Source organism: Ictalurus punctatus, chromosome 3 (genome assembly GCF_001660625.3).
Source record: "Ictalurus punctatus breed USDA103 chromosome 3, Coco_2.0, whole genome shotgun sequence".
In the NCBI taxonomy this organism is placed as follows: domain Eukaryota; kingdom Metazoa; phylum Chordata; class Actinopteri; order Siluriformes; family Ictaluridae; genus Ictalurus; species Ictalurus punctatus.
Window position 1 is genome coordinate 35,477,159 of NC_030418.2, and position 18,103 is coordinate 35,495,261.

The 18,103-nt window shown below is 43.8% G+C and overlaps 2 protein-coding genes across 7 annotated transcripts in view; one reads left to right on the top strand and one right to left on the bottom strand.

Moving 5' to 3' along the window:
- Nucleotides 1-944: 944 nt before the first annotated feature.
- ccdc149b (coiled-coil domain containing 149b) lies at nt 945-16,866 on the top strand. Of its 5 annotated transcripts, none has more exons than XM_047153633.2 (13): nt 945-1,057; nt 3,262-3,423; nt 7,214-7,252; nt 7,379-7,486; nt 7,634-7,750; nt 9,302-9,474; nt 9,702-9,774; nt 10,401-10,485; nt 11,358-11,505; nt 11,808-11,959; nt 12,714-12,746; nt 12,959-13,045; nt 13,646-16,866. In XM_047153633.2, the coding sequence occupies exons 1-13, from the start codon at nt 1,007-1,009 to the stop codon at nt 14,110-14,112; spliced, it is 1,695 nt and encodes a 564-aa protein (XP_047009589.1). In that variant the 5' UTR covers nt 945-1,006; the 3' UTR covers nt 14,113-16,866. The 5 variants fall into 5 exon arrangements, with proteins under 5 accessions (XP_047009589.1, XP_017319374.1, XP_047009590.1 ...); XM_017463885.3 differs by having other exon boundaries at nt 11,883-11,959; XM_047153634.2 differs by lacking the exon at nt 12,714-12,746.
- si:dkey-117m1.4 (uncharacterized) overlaps nt 7,656-18,103 on the bottom strand; it is a 31,578-nt gene continuing 21,130 nt past the window's right edge. Inside the window, exons 10-11 of one of the 2 annotated variants that reach the window (XR_008396357.1) lie at nt 12,911-13,071; nt 7,656-7,792 (exon numbers count right to left, since the gene is read on the bottom strand). The gene's annotated coding sequence lies outside the window, so the exon portion shown is untranslated. Of the gene's footprint in view, nt 7,793-12,910; nt 13,072-13,679; nt 13,823-18,103 lie in introns of those variants that run through there. The other variant, XM_047153632.2, reaches the window with a different exon arrangement.

The window sequence follows — 18,103 nt, forward strand, 5'->3', positions numbered from 1 at the left end:
AGAACTGACTGTTCATTTGCCTGATATATGTCACCCCTCAATAACCTATCTAAAACCCCTGGAAGCATTGCTTCTCTGACACGTCCTTTTAAAAGTCATAGTATCTCATTGTTCTGTATTTTAAATTTTTGGTCACGTTGAGATCCGTCTTTTCACGGTGAGGACGACCGAGGGACTCGTACACAGCTATTGTAAAAGGTGCGAACGTTCACTGCTGCTCAAGAAGGCAACACGATACATTAAGAGCCGGGGGGTGTAAACTTTTGAACAGGACGTATATATATCTCATGTCGCTTCTGAAGGGCAGTACTAAATGAACAAAAAATGAAGATCTTTCAACAAAATAACAACAATACACACCGATCATCCTGTTCAAAAGTTTACACGCCCCTGACTCTTAATGTATCGTGTTGCCTTCTTGAGCATCAGTGAATGTTCGCACCTTTAAGTAAGACTTGTGTACGAGTCCCTCGGTGTATTTCTGCTCCTCGGTTTATCGACGCTAAAATATGGAGTGATCTTCCTACGTGCAGTCCGTAAAAAAAAAAAAAATCGGAACTAAATTCCAAGAGACACTCTGGGAATAATTACATCACACACCTCCGTATGGGAAACGAATCCCGTGTGAATAGGGCTTAAGGTGAAAGGACATTGTCGGGTTCTGCACAGCACCTTTAACGGTTCCTCCAGTGGGACGAACCAAACACCGCTTTAGTTTCCTGTATTTAACCTTTTTTTTTCCTTTTCTAATTCACTTCAGTTCTTGTCTTGATGTACAATAACATCCGAGTTCTTAAACCGCATGGATTCGGACGCACACATCTTTTCTAGGGTTTTGTCTTGGCACACTATGTAGGGGAGAAGTGTGTGAATTGGGACGCGCCCACAGGAAGTGATGCACTGCATGGTGATAGAGCTGTCTTCTGTGACTCATGCTGGGTGAAGATGCTTACCTGGCGACACGTTCGGGGTTCTCCTACATGCGCGGTGTAATCGAGGAAGCGCGATGGATCCTTCCAGAAGAAGTGAGAGCGACTGGCAAGGGCTAGTGAACGAGGTGAGAGCAGTGAAGCCAGTCAGCTGATTACTGCAATAACATTCACCTACAGAGAGAGAGAGAGAGAGAGAGAGAGATACAGAATGTCCACTGATCACGACATCAAAGACAAGCGCTGTGTTCCATTCTTCAACGCAGTGATACTTTATATCTTTAATGATGTGATCGTCTTTGATGAATGCACAAGAAAAGAAAAACATTTATCTTAAAGAGAAAATGTCCAGTACACACAGAGAAGTGAACAGAAGCCACTAAAGCGGATTATGGAGATCTCCATCATGACCATTAAGTCACGGAACCGAGAAACAGCTGATCACACACACACACACACACACACACACACACACACACACTCGGAACTCTTCCGTGTCTCTGAGGTGGAAAGGTAAATCTTTTGTACCTGTAGTGTGTATCTGGTGAACCTTTAAAGCTTTCATGCTTAAATGATTTTAAAACCTATCCAGATTGGGGTTGTTTGTTTGTTTGTTTGTTTGTTTGTTTGTTTTTAATTACTTACCTAAAAATGTTACGTTATGCTGCATGTTAAATATCACAAATGGGTTGTAAATGTGTAGGGAGCACCATGAAGGATAAAGCATCATACCTGAAATTAAAATAAAATAAATTGTCTTCCGATGTGTTTCTGTACAAAAAATAATGGACATTCAGGTGTAAAATATTTCATGTTGACAAGCAAAAAGACTCGGAAGTGATGCGGTTCAGGCACAGCCGATTTGTTTTTGGAGGTTAAAAATAGTTCAGTGGTACGTTGGAATCTGGAACAACGTTGGGATTATTTGGGGTTTTGTGTCTAAAGTTTGTAAAGATATAGCAGAGACTTTAAGAATGAGAAATAATCTCTAGACGCAACAGAAACCTGGATCATGGTTTATGTAAAATTACAGTCATTCTCTCGGGGGTAAATAAATGTGGACACTGTGCACGAAAGGGTTCATTCGTTTTTAGAGTAAAGCTCTAAAAGTCCGATCATGCACCCTACATTTTTTTTTTTTAAAGGTATAAAGATACACACAGATACAAAAGATGTCCATTATGTGGCACCGCCAACCAGAGTGAGAAGGAAAGGTACTTAAGACCTGTTTACACCTGATCCTTGTTTACATGCGTATAGAAATGATCCCCATACACACACGGTTAAGACGGATTAAAAGCAACCGCTTCATGTTTCAGGTAGTTTCAGTAATCGGTCATTCTTAACTGCACTGAATGCTGAAAAGAGTTTAATCGCATGCATTTTGTCACACATATGGTTAACATGCTTCTGTGGTTAACGATACTGAAATCTGATTGGTGGATAACGAGTCATTTACCTCCAGCAATCAAATTCAGGTGTTGTTCCTTGTTCCTGGTTTAATTCTGAGGTCTCTTTTCATTTCAGGTTTATTTATATAACCCGTTTAACGGTTGTCGTCGTCACGGCGAAGCTTCTGTATTGTTCTGTATGACGTACAGTGTTGTAATGTGACTTGTAGGGACGGATGTGTTTACACTGGTATATCAGAGATGTATATTTGAGTAGAGATTGGATTAAAATCAGTTTTAAATGTCTTCATCTTCATATAATCCTGATACTCGAAATGCACGAACTTGCGTAATGCTTGACGTCACTTATCAGGTATTGAATCTGTATAGACTGTAGAATATCCAGAGATAATAAGGGGGTGTGCAAACATTTTGAAGTGGGGGATATAGATGGGCACATGACCAGAGCCATTTTCTTCTTCTCCTTCTTCTTATTATTATTACTACGTTATTACATTACACATGGTAGAGATTTGCATACAATATTTGGGTGTACTCTTATTACTAATGCTACAACAAATATCTGATATAACAAATATACACACGTGGAAGCCTGTGTATCATGGATTTTTGTAAATATATATTACTACACATTTAGACTAAAAATGTACTGCATGTATACTACAGTTTATTTAAGCCACGCCCCCTTGTTGTACCTCTAATGAACCCTGAACATATAACATACACCTGACTGGACAGCTAATATCACATAATGGACCACTACAACTCTTCCACAGAAACACAGGCCAGGGTTTGTACCTGAGTGTGAGTGTGTGTGTGTGTGTGTGTGTGTGTGTGTTTAATGGGTCTTTTGTTTCTGCTGCTTCTGCCCTGAGGGGAAATTGCTAATGAAAACATGAGTGTTTCCTTCCTGCACGCAGTTCCTGGTGTGTAAGAGAAAGCTGGAGAGTAAGAAGGAGGCGCTGCTGATTCTGTCCAAGGAGCTGGATACCTGCCAGCAGGAGCGTGACCAGTTTAAACTGATGGCCAACCAGCTGCGAGAGCGCCACCAAGGGCTGAAGAAAAAATACAGAGAGCTTACTGTGAGTGATTCCGTTTTTTTTCTATTCTCTTCAACATCTTAAGCTCACTTTTTTATTTTCATGCTATAATATAGATAAATACACCGAATAATTACAATTATACTGATCTGTTAATTCACTGATGTGTCGATTCACTGAGAAACCATGCATCAACTCACTGATTCACCACTGATAGTGTGTCCCTCATGCACCGACTCACTGCTGACCTGATATACCGACTCACTGCTTACCTGATGTACTGACTCACTGCTTACCTGAGGCACCGACTCACTGCTTACCTGATGCACTGACTCACTGCTTACCTGATGCACCGACTCAATGCTTACCTGAGGCACCGACTCACTGCTTACCTGAGGCACCGACTCACTGCTTACCTGATGCACCGACTCACTGCTTACCTGATGTACTGACTCACTGCTTACCTGAGGCACCGACTCACTGCTTACCTGATGCACTGACTCACTGCTTACCTGATGCACCGACTCAATGCTTACCTGATGTACCGACTCACTGCTTACCTGAGGCACCGACTCACTGCTTACCTGATGCACCGACTCACTGCTTACCTGATGTACTGACTCACTGCTTACCTGAGGCACCGACTCACTGCTTACCTGATGCACTGACTCACTGCTTACCTGATGTACTGACTCACTGCTTACCTGAGGCACCGACTCACTGCTTACCTGAGGCACCGACTCACTGCTTACCTGAAGCACTGACTCACTGCTTACCTGATGTACTGACTCACTGCTTACCTGATGCACTGACTCAATGCTTACCTGATGTACTGACTCAATGCTTACCTGATGTACTGACTCACTGCTTACCTGATGCACTGACTCAATGCTTACCTGATGCACTGACTCACTGCTTACCTGATGCACTGACTCAATGCTTACCTGATGCACTGACTCACTGCTTACCTGATGTACTGACTCACTGCTTACCTGATGCACTGACTCATTGCTGATCTGATACACTGACTCACTGCTGATCTGATACACCGACTCACTGCTTACCTGATGTACTGACTCACTGCTTACCTGATGCACTGACTCATTGCTGATCTGATACACTGACTCACTGCTGATCTGATACACCGACTCACTGCTTACCTGATGTACTGACTCAATGCTTACCTGATGCACTGACTCACTGCTTACCTGATGTACTGACTCACTGCTTACCTGATGCACTGACTCACTGCTTACCTGATGCACTGACTCATTGCTGATCTGATACACTGACTCACTGCTGATCTGATACACCGACTCACTGCTTACCTGATGTACTGACTCACTGCTTACCTGATGCACTGACTCACTGCTGATCTGATACACTGACTCACTGCTGATCTGATGTACTGACTCACTGCTTACCTGATGTACTGACTCACTGTTTACCTGATGCACCGACTCACTGCTTACCTGATGTACTGACTCACTGCTTACCTGATGCACTGACTCACTGCTTACCTGATGTACTGACTCACTGTTTACCTGATGCACCGACTCACTGCTTACCTGATGTACTGACTCACTGTTTACCTGATGCACTGACTCACTGCTGATCTGATACACTGACTCACTGCTGACCTGATGTACTGACTCACTGCTTACCTGATGTACTGACTCACTGTTTACCTGATGCACCGACTCACTTATATCAGGATTCTAGCTGTTGCATCCGGACGGACACAGGTCATACTGCCTTTTTCACCATCGAGACTGGAGTCAGACAGGGCTGCATTCTTTCACCATTCTTTTTCCTCATGATGATGGACTTTGTCATGCGACGAGCACTAACACAGCCAGCGTCTGGAATTCCGTGGACAGGCCAGGGACGCCTGACCGACCTGGAATTCGCCGACGATATTGTGCTATTGGCGCAGAATGGGAAAGTCTTACAGGAGATGACCACTAGCCTGGAGCACGAAGCAGCCAAAGTTGGGTTACGGATCAGCACTGACAAGACCAACGTCATGGCCGTCGGCCGGATGACGCCGGTGCGGATCACGGTGAGCAACCAGCTGATCGAAGAAGTCAAACAGTTCACCTACCTTGGCAGCATTGTGGCTGCGGATGGTGGGACTAACGTGGATGTCAATCGCAGAATCGGCAGAGCATTTGCAGTCTTCCTACAGCTACAACCGATTTGGGCTAGGCGAACTATCCACACCAACAGCAAACTTCGCCTGTTTAATAGCATCATCATCCCAACCGCCATCTATGCATCTGAAACTTGGAAGAGCTCGAGGGCAGTCATCCACAAGCTGAACGTGTTTCAACAACGATGCCTGAGAAGAATACTCGGTGTATCATACCGTGATCGTATTTCAAATGAAGAAATTCTAAGAAGAACAAACTCCCGCAGCCTGGCAGAAATGGTCGTAGAGCGAAGAATGCGCTTTGCAGGACACATTCTACGGATGTCTGACCACCGCCACGCAAAGATCGCGCTGCGCTGGACGCCGCCACGAGGGAAGAGAAGAGTAGGGCGGCCGCGGAATACTTGGCGACGAACGTTCATGGAGGATCTACGAGCGCTCGATGTCAAGTGGGAAGATGTGGAAATTGACGCTTCCGACCGAGCCCGCTGGCGAATGCTTGTTGCCCGATGCGCCCCGCTGCGCGGACGGAACTAACTAACTAACTAACTAACCGACTCACTGCTTATCTGATGTACTGAATCACTGCTTACCTGATGCACTGACTCACTGTTTACCTGATGTACTGACTCACTGCTTACCTGATGTACTGACTCACTGTTTACCTGATGTACTGACTCACTGCTTACCTGATGCACTGACTCACTGTTTACCTGATGTACTGACTCACTGCTGACCTGATGTACTGACTCACTGCTTACCTGATGCACCGACTCACTGCTTATCTGATGTACTGACTCACTGCTTACCTGATGTACCGACTCACTGCTTACCTGATGTACCGACTCACTGCTTACCTGATGTACTGACTCACCGCTTACCTGATGTACTGACTCACTGCTTACCTGATGCACCGACTCACTGCTTACCTGATGTACTGACTCACTGCTTACCTGATGCACCGACTCACTGCTTACCTGATGTACTGACTCACTGTTTACCTGATGTACCGACTCACTGCTTACCTGATGTACTGACTCACTGTTTACCTGATGTACCGACTCACTGCTTACCTGATGTACTGACTCACTGTTTACCTGATGTACTGACTCACTGCTGACCTGATGCACCGACTCACTGCTTATCTGAATCCTTGTTTCCCTTATGCACTGACTAACTGATGTGCTGACTTACTGATGAACTGATGCACTCATTCACTGCTGCTTTGTCTCACTGATTCACTGATATACTGATTTTCTGATGAACTGCTGCAGTGACTTACCGATGTACTAACTCATTGATGCATTGTCTCACTTATTTACTGATGTACTGACTCACTGATTCACTGATGCATTGTTTTCTTGGATACACTGACTCACTGATGTACCGACTCACTGATGTACTGACTCACTGATTCACTGATGCATTGTTTTCTTGGATACACTGACTCACTGATGTCCTGACTCACTGATGTACTGACTCACTGATTCACTGGTGTACTGACACATTGATTCATTGACGCATTGTTTTCTTTGACACGTTGACTCACTGATTCACACTGACGGACCAGTGCACCGATACTGTGATTCACTCTGGCAGTGGTTGCCTTGGTGATGATTCACTTTGCACTGATTCACCAGTACACAGATGCAGTGACTCACTGTGTTCTTTTGTCTTCAGGACGGTGACCTGACATTACCTCCAGAAAAAAGGAACCAAGTGTGTATCTTTCATCTCTCCCTCATTTTCTGAACAGTTTATTGTTAGTTCCTGTAAACTACAATAATTCTGTAGGTCATATCTCTCTCCGCATAAAGTCGGTTTTGTGCTTGAATGTTTTTGTAGGCGAATTTAGCGCAGCTGCTGCGTGATGCTCAGGAGAAGAACAGGAAGCTGAGTGATGAACTGAAAGAGCTGAATCAGCGAATAGTAGAGGTTCAAGGTGACAACAAGGTACACACTCTCACAGTTATTATTTTATGATGAACTCGAATATAATGAAATAAGGATAAGAAACAGCTACTTCAGCAAAACGGGAAAGGACGAGGATGAGAGAAAAGGAATTCCCAGTTAACTAACCCTGAGTGTGTCTGTGCACAGCTGCTGAGGATGACCATCGCTAAACAGCGTCTCGGTGATGAAGAGGTCGGAGTTCGCCACTTCCTGGCCCACGAGAGAGAAGATCTCGTACTGCAGCTGGAAAAAGCTCGAGAGCAGGTGATCCTCATCCTTCTGCTACACAGCATACACGAGCTGTGACTGTGAAGTGTAATGTGGTTATTGTACAAGAGGAAGATAAATCACTCTGTGTGTGTGTGTGTGTGTGTGTGTGTGTGTGTGTGTGTGTGTGTGTGCTGATGAAAGCATAAAATACTGTGTGATGGGGATATTGATGATATTACCACCCAGAAGTTGATTATTTTCCTATAACAGCACACCCTAAAATGTTTTCTTCCTCTTATACCACAGAAACGATTATTCATTTTAATTTCATCAAGAATGACACATTTTTTATCTCTTTATAGTTACATTTAATGTACGTGAAACAAGTCAGTACCTGTTCTCACTTACGTTATAGCAGCTGTAAACAGTCGTTCCCTCACCAGTGTCTCTCTTTATTCTCTTTATTAAGTTAATAATACAAAAAAAAAGCAGCTCGTCGTCTTTTGTTACCGAAAAGCCCCAAAGCGTAACCTCCTCTGTACTGAAGATGTCGTCGAACTTAAAGTGCACCTATTACAGTTTTTCAATTATTCCCTTTCATGTAGTGTGTTATACACGCGGCTGTTTGTGAATGTAAAAAGTCTGCAGTGTTTCAAAAATCAAAGCGCACGACAAACGGAGTTATCGACTCCCAAAAGAAGGAATCGATTCTGAACAGCTGAATCGAGTCGTTAGTGATTCCAGACTTTACTCCCTGTACTAACCTACGTAGGTTTGTAACGAAAAGCCCCGCCTCCGGTCTTCATCGGCCGCTCGCTGACGGCGGTAGACCAATCACGACAGACTGGGACGTCTAACCAATCAGAGCAGTGTATGCTGTCTGAAAAGAGGAGTTGAAAATGAATCCTTTAGAACGGATCACTGAACGAGTCATTCGTGACACTGGGGGGAGAAAACGCTGCAGTTTAAATTATGCGCACGTTAAAGTGTTTTTTGACCTCGGATGCGTGTAAATCTATTGTATGAGACCTGAAAACATAATTAGGCACGTTTCGAATTCATAATAGGTGCGCTTTAAAGTTTTAACTCTGTTACAAAGTGCTGACACTGGAGACTCCTTCCATAAATAAGTCAATTAAATAGACGTCTGCCCACGGATCAAAAGAATACACACTTGTTTTTAAATGCGTTTATGTGAAGCGTCCACCGTACGAGTCCCTGTGAACGAGCTGTCGCTATGGAAACGATAACGTATCAGAGCGAGCGCGTGAATGCAAACCTGCGCTACTGTCAGAGCTGCTGTTATAGAAAATGAATCAACACCTTCTGACCAATCAGGATCCAGAATTCCACAGTACAGTGTGAGGTGAGAGTTTGAATAGTACAGTATTATCATAATCATGTTACCAACATTATATAAGCAATTTGATTATTTTACCACACAAACAGGTCACATGATGCGTTATCAGAGCTGTCAGAGTTGTGCGTGTATGATTGCACCTCACATTGTCAAAAGTCACTACAGTGGCAGGATCTGTGTAACGGTGTGTACACACACTGATTGTGTTTGTTGTGCGATCGTGAACGCACTGCTATCCGGTGCAGAATTCGGAGCTGGAGCAGAGCGTGAAGGTGGCGATGGACGAGCTGCAGGATGTGCGGGCGGAAAGAAACGTGTATCAGGAGAAAGCCCACCGCCTCAACATCGAGCTCAACCACATCCTGAGACACCACGACGGCCGAATCATGGACGTGGACGCTCTGTGTATGGAGAACAGGTGAGTGTCGCTGTGGAGAACGTATGATGCATGCTGTGGAACCTGATAAATGAGCACGATTAATAATACATGATTAGACTCCTGAATGGCGGAACAGAAGAGCTTCCATATCGCCGTGAGTTCGAATCTCTCTTTGCTGTGACGCAGTACTTCGAACAGGTGCGTCACGTGACTGGGAGGAAACATCCGTATGGTGAGGGTCAAAACTTCTTGATTGTGTTTTGCAGATATCTCCATGAACGCTTTGTCCAGCTTCAGGAAGAAGTCCGTCTCCTCAAAACCAATTTGATGAAGTACAAGGTCAGTGGAGAACCGAGTGACGGTGAGACGCGCACTACCGCTCAAAAGTTTGTGGACACTCGACTGAAACCTTTCTTTTGATCTGAAGGCGTGCGATTAAATACCTGAAATCGGTGTCGTAGACAAAAATATAATCGCACCGACGTGTTCATTTCTTTCATTAGGAAACAAAAAAATCTTCATTTAAACCGACGACTTGGAGAGAAATATTCCGGAAAGCAGGAGATAAGTGTCCTTTAATCCTGTTTAAAAATCATCTCGGGGAAATTCCTCAAGAGATCCTGTGAGAAAACGCCAAGAATTCACTTCTAGGCAGAAAGGCTGTGTACTTTGAAGATGCTGAAATATTAAATTATTTTGATTTCTTTTGGATTTTTTTTTTTTGTATTACTTCAGGACTTTATAATAATAATAATAATAATAATAATAATAATAATGCAATAAAAATAAAGAATAAGTGTGTGTAAACTTTTGAGCGGTAGTGTAAATCACGACATATTCCATCAAATATCCCAATAAGTCTTTTACAGAATGTAAACCTTTCCTTGAGATGAATAATAAAGACTCCTGTGCTAAACACTTCTGCGTCACCTAAACGAGTTTCTCCTGCTTGTGTGTGTCCGCAGAGTGCGCTGGAGAGCAGGAAGAACTGTAAAGTGTATGGCAAGGCCAACAGTAGTGCGCTAACAGGAGTGCTCTCAGCTAAACAAGGTAGTGAATGAGACACAGCCATCACAGAGTGCTGTTCAGATGATCGGGATATCCATCCTGTTTACTGTTTACTGTCAGTGACACACAGTCCATTCTGCACTCCATTATTTGATCACACTGCAATATACTAATAAGCAGAGGGACACCGGCTGAGGGGCAGGGGTGAAAAAAATTCAAAAGGCACCTGGAATTCTGTTGTTTTTTCCCCCCCTACTGTAGAGGCACCCTAGAGGGCACATTTTCTTGCACGTAGGTGCACCTAGAGGGCACTTCGGATGTAAGGAAACCCTACAGGGTACTTCGTCATGTCTTCTCGCACTGAGGGGCATACTAAATGGCACTTCATCACATATTCTTGAACAAAGGGGAACCCTAAAGGGCATTTTATCATGTTTTTTTCCGTTTGAAGGGCAGTCATTAGGGCATTTCATCACGTTTTCTCCACTGTATTGGCACCCTAGAGGTCACTTCATGACATTTTCTTACATGTAGGGGTATCCTAGAGGGCACTTTGTCATGTTTTCTCACAGGTAGGACCATCCTAGATGGCATTTCATCATTTTATTTTTATTGCAGGTAGGGGCATCCTAGAGGGCATTTTATCATGTTTTCTCATACGTAAGGGCATCCTTGAGGGCACTTCAGTGTGTTTTCTCACATGTAGGTGCATCCTAGAGGGCACTTTTTCACATGCTCTCACAGGTAGGATCATCCTAGAGGGCATTTAATGACATTTTCTTACAGGTAGGGGCATCCAAGAGGGCACTTCGTCATGTTTTCTCACATGTAGGCGTATCCTTGAGGGCACTTCGTCATGTTTTCTCACATGTAGGGGAATCCTAGAGGGCACTTCATCACGTTTTTGTGTGCAGTTCAGGAGCTGCTCCTGTCCGAGGAAAATGGCTGCAGTCTGCCCGTGACGCCGCAGTCCATCAGTGATCTGAAGTCTTTAGCCACAGCGCTGCTGGAGACCATTCACGAGAAGAACATGGTCATTCAGCACCAACGCCAGACCAACAAGTGAGTGTCCATACCCAGCTGTGGAGATACGGAGTGTGTGTAGCTGGCCTTCTGACCCCTCATAATGCTCACGTGCACCTCATGTGTACGAGCAGTCGGCGATTCAGTAGATACGATTCAGACCTGAACATAGAGTTAGAAGAAAGTGACGTGATGTTCTGAGAATCTGGGACTGTCAGAAATCCCACAAAATTCTGAATCTGCCTTGATGACGCACCTGATATTGACTCTTTTATTACGCTCCTCTGTTCCTACCACTTTCAGGCAAAGGCTGAATAAATCAAATGTGTTCTTGTTTGTAGAATCGAGACGTTTGATGTCACGTGTAGTGAGATCAAATCGATGCGTCATGTGACCGTTTGTTGTGTGATGAACAGGATTCTGGGTAACAGAGTAGCGGAACTGGAAGGGAAGCTGAAAGCACTGGAGATGTCTGGACTGTGGAGTTTGCCTGGTAATCGCACGTTTACAATCAGTGAGGTTTCTAATAAATGCTATGCACTGCATATTTTGCATCACCTTGATACATATTTTACCCTGCATCTATATAATTCAGTCGGAATGGCATGAATCGTTGAGAGTTAAGACGCGTGACGTGTCAGACGGTTAATAATAATATATAATAAAATAAAATGTAGAGTGTCGGCATGCGCTGGATCGAGTGCTATTCAGTGTGCTGCTGACTTTCGTTTTGTTAAATTATAAACCAGTGACTAACGGGATATTTATTTATTAGGACTATTCATGCAGCAATTATACTGGCCATATGAAAGACGTATTTTAACAGATTTATTTTTAACACCCGCCATCTTCTCGTTCATGTTTTTACCTTCGACAGCGTTCGCTTCTTCAGTCCGCTTTTCATTTTGTGTCCGTGATTTTATAATCTGTACAGGCTGCCCAGACAGTCGACGTAATCACGCGCGTAACCCGACTCTGAATCCCCGCAACTTCCCCACCTGTAAATATCGCTGGAACGTTTGAACACAAGTCGCAGATCCTTCATACGGCCCTCTATGTTGATGTGCGCTGTATACGTTGGAATGATCAGTAATTTATAGCGTATAGTTTAGCGTATAGCGTATAGTTTATGGCATGAATGTTTTTGAGAGATTATTTCTGTACTATGACTATCCTGTCTCTTATAAACTGCCTCTTTTCTCTCTTTTTTTCCCTCCCTTACCTTTTCCTGTCCTGATGAAACATAGGCCTTACCTATAACGTGTCTGTGGGACTGGGGAGTATGTTTCTTCTTCTGCTGCTATATTTCTTTTTGATCTTAGCATCAGTTCATGTTTATTAACACGCCTGCTTCTGTTTTCTGTTTTCCTTTGCACTTGGCACTACTGTGTATTTGACCAGCATCACATATCGATATACTAATACGGCACTGCTGTATAATTACCTGCAGCAGTAATTAGTGATGGGCTGAATGGGTGTGATTGATTGACAGGTGGAAGAGATGTGATCATTCTGAGTGAACACCAGCAAGTCCAGACGTCGGTGGGGCGTGCGGTCCGGCTACAGCACGGCTCTGTGGGTGAGGCCATACATCATTCGCCAATCCTGGTTCACAGGGGGGAAAAAACGGTGTCAGGGTTTGGCGCAGATTGACTAAATACACACACACAAAAAAAATATATATATATATATAAAAATATATATATAACACGTATTTGCCTTAATAAATATGCACTCTGGGATGCTTTTAGTCAATGCGTATAGATTGAATCATTCTGAATCTGCAGAAGGTTTATTATTAAATAAACCTTCCGGAAGAATACAAAATAATACGGTTCACTAGGTTTTAATGATGAGACTGTTTACGTTCTTTCATGCATACACGTGTTCTTTACGTTCGTATTGTAGCTTGTAAAGTTTTTGTCGCATCTCACAGGACACTTAAGGTCTAGTTTCAGTTTGACTCTTCTGGGAGTGTGGGAGATCTGCACTCGCTGCTGCTAGATAATAAAACAGTGTCTGTGTTACTGTTATAGTTATAGTGTATGAAGTAGAGTATGCTTTGATGGTACGCTGTTACTATAGTAACGATTACGTGTCAGAACGAGCGCATTAATATGAACGTGCTGCGCTACTGTCAGAGCTGCCGTTCTATCACACCGTGATCGTTTCGTTTCAGGAGACGAGGAGGTCGTGACCGGAGAGGAAGTGACCGAAGAGACGGCGCTCACTGCTGAGGATCCTTCTCCTCCTCCTCCTCGTCATCACCACAGCACGGTCTACGTAAAACACACACGCACACTTGAATCCAGCGAACATCTTCCCACAGAAACCAACACCAGCTCACAGAAGAGTCCTGTGGAGAGAGGAACGTACGGTTACGAGCCAGAAACATCACACAGTGATGAAGATCTGGCAACCCGTGACCATGGTAGCACAAGTACAACTCCAGCAGAGGACGCTGGGAAAGAGGGCGGCGCTCCAGTCACATGTTCTGAGGATAGTCCTGATATTCAGGATGGATCAGAGAGAGACATGAGCAACACGTCGGTGTGTAACGCAGACTGCACAGAACCGTCTGATCCCAGAACAGTAGAGAGTACAGAGGACGTGACGGAACCAGACACTCCAGATCAGAGCACATAGAACGCAGAACTCTTAAAGAGACGCTGCACTTAAACACCGGATCAAAGCTTCTACACGTTTATCGCGGTTTGCAATGTTGCCACAGTATCTTTATTAAACATCTGATTTCTCCAAGACGAGAGACGAGGTGTTCAAACGCGTCTACGATAAGATCACGCGTTCGTAGCCTTCACGTCATCGGAAGTCGATTTTTTTTTTTTGTCTTGTTAACGTATCTGTAAGAAACACTGATCCTGCAATAATTCTGTCTCTTGTCCACTTTACACTGTCTGTAACGGCTCAACAGCTACATGCTAGCTAGATCGTTAGCTAACAGTTTACGCTAGGTGTTCATTTTATCCTTGGCAACTGTTGATTTGAAACAGACTGAACATCGGCCGCGTGGTGCGTTTACCTTCCCGTGTTGGGTACGCAGAAGTAACACGCTTTTAAAAATTTGACACGTTATCTCAGGTTCATACACACTGTTGAACATCGGGACGATATTTTCAAATTTCCAACAGTGATGTGTCGGTTGCTAACGAGTCGGCTCGTCGAAACAAATCTTTTAGGTGAGTCGACTCACACGGGAGCCATTTTTGTGTCGATGTAAATGGTTGCTTTTGCTCTTCCAGTGCAATTTAATCGCAATCTTTCATGGATTATAAGATTCTATGACATGAATTCAGCCATAGTTAGAAAAAGAAGAACAGTTCCTGGTCAAAATATTGCAAATGTTTTATCAGGTGTGAGGAGTCATTTGGGAACTGAAAGAGTCGACTCTTATAAAGCGTTGAGAAGAGCTGAAAATCACTCATTTAAAAACTAACAATCGAAACTTTTAACGAAAAGAAAAATGGATCTGATCTTCGGCACATGGATACTACCGGTATGTTCATTATTAGCATTTTAACACAAACCAGAGGAATGATTTCGATACATGTTTAAACATGTTCACTTTTTTCCTTCAGTGTGGATTGAGAGAGTAATACATTACATTGCATTGCGGTATTTGGCAGACGCTCTTATCCAAAGCGACTTACATTTATCTCATTTATACGTCTGAGCAGTTGAGGGTTAAGGGCGTTGCTCAAGGGCCCAACAGTGGTAGCTTGGCAGAGCTGGGGCTTGAACTCCTGACCTTCTGATCAGTCACCCAGAGCCTTTAACCACTGACCCACCACTGCCCCGTAACGCACTGTAATACACTGAGTATACACGTAATACACTTCCCCGTAACGCACTGTAATACACTGAGTATACACGTAATACACTTCCCCGTAACGCACTGTAATACACTGAGTATACACGTAATACACTTCCCCGTAACGCACTGTAATACACTGAGTATACACGTAATACACTTCCCCGTAATACACTGTAATACACTGAGTATACACGTAATACACTTCCCCGTAATACACTGAGTATACACGTAATACACTTCCCCGTAATACACTGAGTATACACGTAATACACTTCCCCGTAACGCACTGTAATACACTGAGTATACACGTAATACACTTCCCCGTAATACACTGAGTATACACGTAATACACTTCCCCGTAATACACTGAGTATACACGTAATACACTTCCCCGTAACGCACTGTAATACACTGAGTATACACGTAATACACTTCCCCGTAATACACTGAGTATACACGTAAAACAAGTGCGTATACACGTAATACACTGCCCCGTAATGCACTGTAATAATTGCAGTCCTTGAGCAGGTTGGACTTAACTCGAGAATTTGGTCAAAAATGACACGTCAGCTGAGACATGAATGATGTCTGGGTCTATCAGGCTAATGTAGCTAATAATTAAGGCAAGCTAACAGCTACCGGTTTAGCATCGTCCCAACTGCGTGCATGATCTCTGCTTAAGACATAAGAGGACACGCTGGAGAAGAAGTGAGTTATTCTACCTAACGTGTCTGTCTGACACACCTTAACCCTCACGTTACGTTTTCACCGTAAAGTCACGTTGAGCGTGTTTGTGCGTCTGGTATGATGACAAAATAGCTTTTCGTGTCTGTTAGATCTTATGAACCGCAGACATCAGAGGGAAAGACGAGCTAAACATTTTGAAATGTTTACACGTTATAAACAGGATGTTGGCCAGAACAAGAGGAGTGTTATGTTGCGCGTCAAACAAGATCGGATCACCGACAGCAGTGCAGCGCAGACACGTGCTGAATCCCGTGTTGTGCCGTTGTAGAGAAATAATCAACCACGTTGATCATGTTCCTATAACGGCACGCCCCCGAGTGTTTTATTCCTCTTACAACACAGCGATTTCACCGGCGATTACAATTTTTTATTTATTAAAACGACCACACGTACTGTCTATCCGTTTATAGTTCCATTTACTGCCGCGGAACGTCCATGAAACAAGTTCTCACTGACGTTATAGTTAGAGCAGATTTCCTTCCAGCCTCCGTAAATGTTAAATAAACGTCTCCTAACTTTCACAAGTCACTGAAGTTCTTTTTTTAAGTGGAGCGTCCGCCGCACACGTCCCTGTGAATGAGCCGTTAATACGGAACATTATCTTAATACGCTGGAAATTAATTCATTAATTAATTAATTAATCCACACCTTCTGACCAATCAGACACCAGAATTCAACCGCATCGTCCTTTTATGAGACTGTGATGCTTTCTGCTTCATTAAAGCAGCGTTTGTTTTACCCCTCACTGTGGTAATATTGTAAACCGTATCATATGTAAAACAAATAAATAAATAAATCTCAGCGCACGCTGAGTTCTAGCACTGAACGTTTGTTCTTTTCTCATCTCATTTCTGTTTTCTGTTTCCCCCACGCGAGAACGCGGGTCTAAGCGCTCGTGTGTTTTTTGTTTTCGTCTTGTTTCATCAGTCGCTCCTGAGGGCGCGACTGTGACGCTTGTGTTCACCGCGTCACGTTATTATCTGGACGATTCCACGTACGCAGGATCAAGTCTGTTTTAAGCGGATGCTGATGTCGTAGAGCGATTCACGGCTCCTCTTAACAGGAAATAATGAATGAAATGTTTTTTTTTGTTGTTTTGTAGGGACGCATCCATAACGCCCTCATTGACGACAAAATCTCCTACCAGGTGATACTGTGTGGTGTGATCCTAATGTACGTTATCGCGCTAAGGATCAGACTGTAAATATCGAGAGGAGGAACTAGAGCATCTACAAGTGACTTAAAAAAAGCAAACAAACATCTTAAACATAAAACTAGATGAGAAACAACGAGCACGTTTACGCGGACGGCGGTGATCTAATCACGGACCTTATTCTGAATAAGACGTATAATACCGTGATTAAGGTGTTTACACGAGGCGCTTTTAGAATACTCCTTTCATGTTCCCGTGTCACGTGTTATAGAACGTAGACGGATTAACGGCACACGTCATTACGTCCCCGCGCCACGCCGTCCGACGTCCCTCCGGAATTTCACGTATCGACGTACAGTCGGTCTTCGTTATGGGACCGTATACAGTTCTGGGTGTTTTTATTTTTAATTTTATGAAAGCTTCGAGTGCGGTTAATTATTTGTCGTGCTGTACGTGCAGATAGACGACCGCTTGAAGCCGTGGGCTGCGTCCCGAACCGTGTACATACCGTCTATATATAAGCCTATATTAGGTAAGGACGCGGTTTGGGACGCAGCCGTGCTCTCTCGTCGAGCGCTGGCGTGTGTGATCGTGTCCTGTCGCACGATGCGGTGAAAACTCTCGCACGACGTTAATAGCGTGATTACGGCGTGTACACGTCTGTAACGCACGTCGATAACGCGACTAAAACAGGAATACTCCACACGTCTTCATTCCATCTGTGTTTACTCCGAGTGTGACTTTAATCAGATTAAGGTCATCGAGAATCTCCGTTTACATGCTAGTGTCGTAATCAGAGTATCGTCTTAATCGGGTTCGTATGGGATTATCGTCGTCCGTGTGAGCGCACTGAGTGTCTACAGGTGATGCCTGGTCTGTTCGAGTACGCTGTTCTTGATGAGCGG

Coding starts and splice junctions, on each gene's coding strand:
- ccdc149b (XM_047153633.2), top strand. CDS start 1,007: ATGGATCCTTCCAGAAGAAGTGAGAGCGACTGGCAAGGGCTAGTGAAC. Junction 3,424..7,213: donor AAAAATACAGAGAGCTTACT/GTGAGTGATTCC, acceptor TTTTGTCTTCAG/GACGGTGACCTGACATTACC. Junction 11,506..11,807: donor CACCAACGCCAGACCAACAA/GTGAGTGTCCAT, acceptor TCTTGTTTGTAG/AATCGAGACGTTTGATGTCA.